This window comes from Myotis lucifugus, unplaced genomic scaffold (genome assembly GCF_000147115.1).
Source record: "Myotis lucifugus unplaced genomic scaffold, Myoluc2.0 scaffold_1581, whole genome shotgun sequence".
In the NCBI taxonomy this organism is placed as follows: domain Eukaryota; kingdom Metazoa; phylum Chordata; class Mammalia; order Chiroptera; family Vespertilionidae; genus Myotis; species Myotis lucifugus.
Genome location: NW_005872629.1, coordinates 50,078 through 53,263, shown reverse-complemented (window position 1 = coordinate 53,263; position 3,186 = coordinate 50,078). Strand labels below are relative to the sequence as shown.

The following is a 3,186-nucleotide window of genomic DNA, read 5'->3' as shown; positions in this document are numbered from 1 at the left end:
CGAAAGCACTACGTGTGCAGTGACTGTGGGAAAGGCTTCTGCCAGAAGTACAGACTTGCTCAGCACCAGAGAATTCACAGTGGAGAGAGGCCTCACGGGTGCAGCGAATGTGGGAAAAGCTTCAGCTACAAACACACACTTGTTCGGCATCAGCGGACTCACACTGGAGAGAGGCCCGCACAAGTGCAGCGAGTGCGGGAAAACCTTTAGCTACAAACACACGCTTGTTGGGCACCAGCGAGTTCACACGGGGGAGAGGCCGTATCAGTGCAGCGAGTGCGGGAAATTTTTCAGCCATAGCTGCAGCCTTCGCGAGCATCAGAGAATCCACACTGGGTCTCGGCCTTATAAATGCCGCGACTGTGGAAAATTCTTTACCTCCAACTCCAACCTCGTAAAACACCAGAGAGTTCACACAGGAAGGAGGCCTTACGAGTGCAGTGAGTGTGGGAAATGTTTTACCCAGAGCCCCAGCCTGATTATACATCAGAGGATCCACACTGGTGAGAGGCCCTATGAGTGCACCGAGTGCGGCAAGGTGTTCAGCCAAAGTTCCACCCTCAGCAAACACCAGAGAGTTCACACGGGAGCCAGGTCTTACAGGTGCAGCGAGTGTGGGGAGTTCTTCAGCCAAGGCACCCAACTGGCCCGGCATCGGCAAGGTCACGTCAGAGACAGGCCTCAGGGGTGCAGCAGGTGTGGGTAGGTCTTCCTGCAGGATCCGCTCTTACTCAGCACCAGGAACTTCACGTCCCAGGCAGACTGTGGCTGCCGCTAATGTGGGAAAGTCTTCAGCTGGAAGTCTAACCTCGCTCAGCGTCAGAAATGTCACAGTGGAGAAAGGCCTGGGCATGAGATGGGATAGCAGGGCGTGAGCTCTCTCTCACACAACATATGAAAAACTGAAAAAACCCTGTAGCGACAACCTCGCTTTTGACCCCTGAGCCACAGCTGACAACACAGTTCTTCAGGCTGGCACTGGGCACCTTCGGAGAGGCCCCCGGCGGGGCTCAGGCCGGACAGGCAGGTACCACGGGGGAGCGAGGCAGCAGCTGACATGTTTTCTTTCTTTTTAAAAAAATATATTTTATTGATTTTTTACAGAGAGGAAGGGAGAGGGATGGAGAGTTAGAAACATCGATGAGAGAGAAACATCGATCAGCTGCCTCCTGCACACCCCCTACTGGGGATGTGCCTGCAACCAAGGTACATGCCCTTGACCGGAATCGAACCTGGGACCCTTCAGTCCGCAGGCCGACGCTCTATCCACTGAGCCACACCAGTCAGGGTGACATGTTTTCTTTACTCCAGGCTGGAGGACAGTAGCTGAGGCTGTCTCACCCAGTGAAAGTTGGCAACAGAAACTGGGCGAGGACGCCTACACCCTTCTCAGATTAGGGTTAGTGACGGCGAACCTTTTGAGCTCGGCGTGTCAGCATTTTGAAAAACCCTGACTTAACTCTGGTGCCATGTCACATATAGAAATTTTTTGATATTTGCAACCATAGTAAAACAAAGACATATTTTTGATATTTATTTTATATATTTAAATGCCATTTAACAAAGAAAAATCAACCAGAAAAGTGAGTTTGCGGTGTCACCTCTGACACGCGTGTCATAGGTCCGCCATCACTGGGTCAGACAGAAAAGAGCTGTCGCCTGCCCAGGCCCTCCCTCTGGTGTCAGGATGTGAGGGCAGTTGTGAGAACCACCACTGTGTGTGTTGGAGCTGCGTACATGTTGGAGCAGCATAAATGATTTCCCTTTTCCTCCAGGATGGTCATGTGATACCTAAGAGGTTTGTACCACAAATGTGACCAGAGGGGTTAAAACTCAGATTTTTATTCTACTCATCAGGTGACAACCATAACGGAACTCTTAAATTTGCCACCTGGGTATTTTAATTTTTTTTAAATATATTTTTTTGATTTTAGAAAGGAGAGGATAATAGAAACAGCAATGATGAGAGAGAATCAGTGACTGGCTGCCTTCTGCACGCCCCTACTGGGGACCAGGGGGACCCGGGCATGTGCCCCTGACCAGAATCGAACCTGGGGCCCTTCAGTCCGCAGGCTGGCGCTCTATCCACTGAGCCACAATGGCTAGGGCTCCATTGATTGTTAGAGAAAGTGGGAGAGGGAGAGAGAAAAAACCAATGTGAGAGAGACACATCGATTGGTTGCCTTCCACATGCCCTGGGCCAGGGCCAGGAGCCTGGGACCGAGGTGCGTGCCCTTCACTGGAGTTGAATCCAGGACCCTTCAGTCTGCAGGCTGGGGCTCTATCCACTGAGCAACACAGGCCAGGGCCTCGATGCCAGTTCCTATTGACAGCGGAGAGCCTGCCCTTGTCCTCTGGAGAGCCCAGGTCTGAGTAACTGGTCAGCCACACGCGTGCTGCTCCATGTTTGTGACGGAAACTCGGGGGGCAACACCAAGGTTTCGTTCGGTGGGTCCCCTTGTTAGCAATACGGCTTCAGCGTGTGGTCACACACCATGGGCGGCAGACGAGCGCCACCCCTGTGACCCAGCTGGATGGGATCTCCTGGGCTCTGCCCTCTGCGTGGCGTCTTCCTTTGCTGACTCATGGCTGTCCCCTCATTGGGATAAAAAAACAAGGGGGTGGTCAGGGCGCCACCCCTGGAGGCTCCGGGTTGGGCTCTGTCCCGGCCCCCAGAGCTGCGTCTTGTGTCCGTAACTCATGAGCACACCCGCCTCCCTCTTGCTTCAGCCTTTCCCCAGGACAGCGTCCCCTCTGCGGCCTCGGGCGAGGGCACAGGGTCACACCGTGGGCAGATACAGGTAATCCCACTCCATCTCAGCCAAAGGCCGAGGAGCGATAGGGGAGTCTCCTCTCCAAACCCAGATCAGTGACCCCATGAGGCCCAGGACTGAGGAGTGGACATCTTTGGGGACATGAGTCAGCCTCCTGCAGGGGTGGGGCGGGTGGTTAATTGTCTTAAAAATGTGTTTGCTGCTCTGACTGGTGTGGCTCAGTGGATAGAGCCTCGGCCTGCGGACTGAAGGGTCCCGGGTTCGATTCCGGTCAAGGGCATGTACCTGGGTTGCGGGCACATCCCCCAGTGGGGGGTGTGCAGGAGGCGGCTTGATCGAATGTTTCTACCCCTCTATACCCTCTCCCTGCTCCTCTGGTAAAGAAAAACAAATAAAAAAGTACTTTTTAAAA

General features: G+C 53.7%; 1 protein-coding gene across 1 annotated transcript; it reads left to right on the top strand.

Moving 5' to 3' along the window:
* LOC102418339 (zinc finger protein 419-like) lies at positions 1–1,117 on the top strand (the record flags this gene model as incomplete). Its single annotated transcript, XM_023748611.1, is given in 2 exon segments — positions 1–174; positions 176–1,117. Coding segments are annotated over 2 exon segments (705 nt in total), but the record flags the coding sequence as incomplete, so codon positions are not given.
* Positions 1,118–3,186: the final 2,069 nt, after the last annotated feature.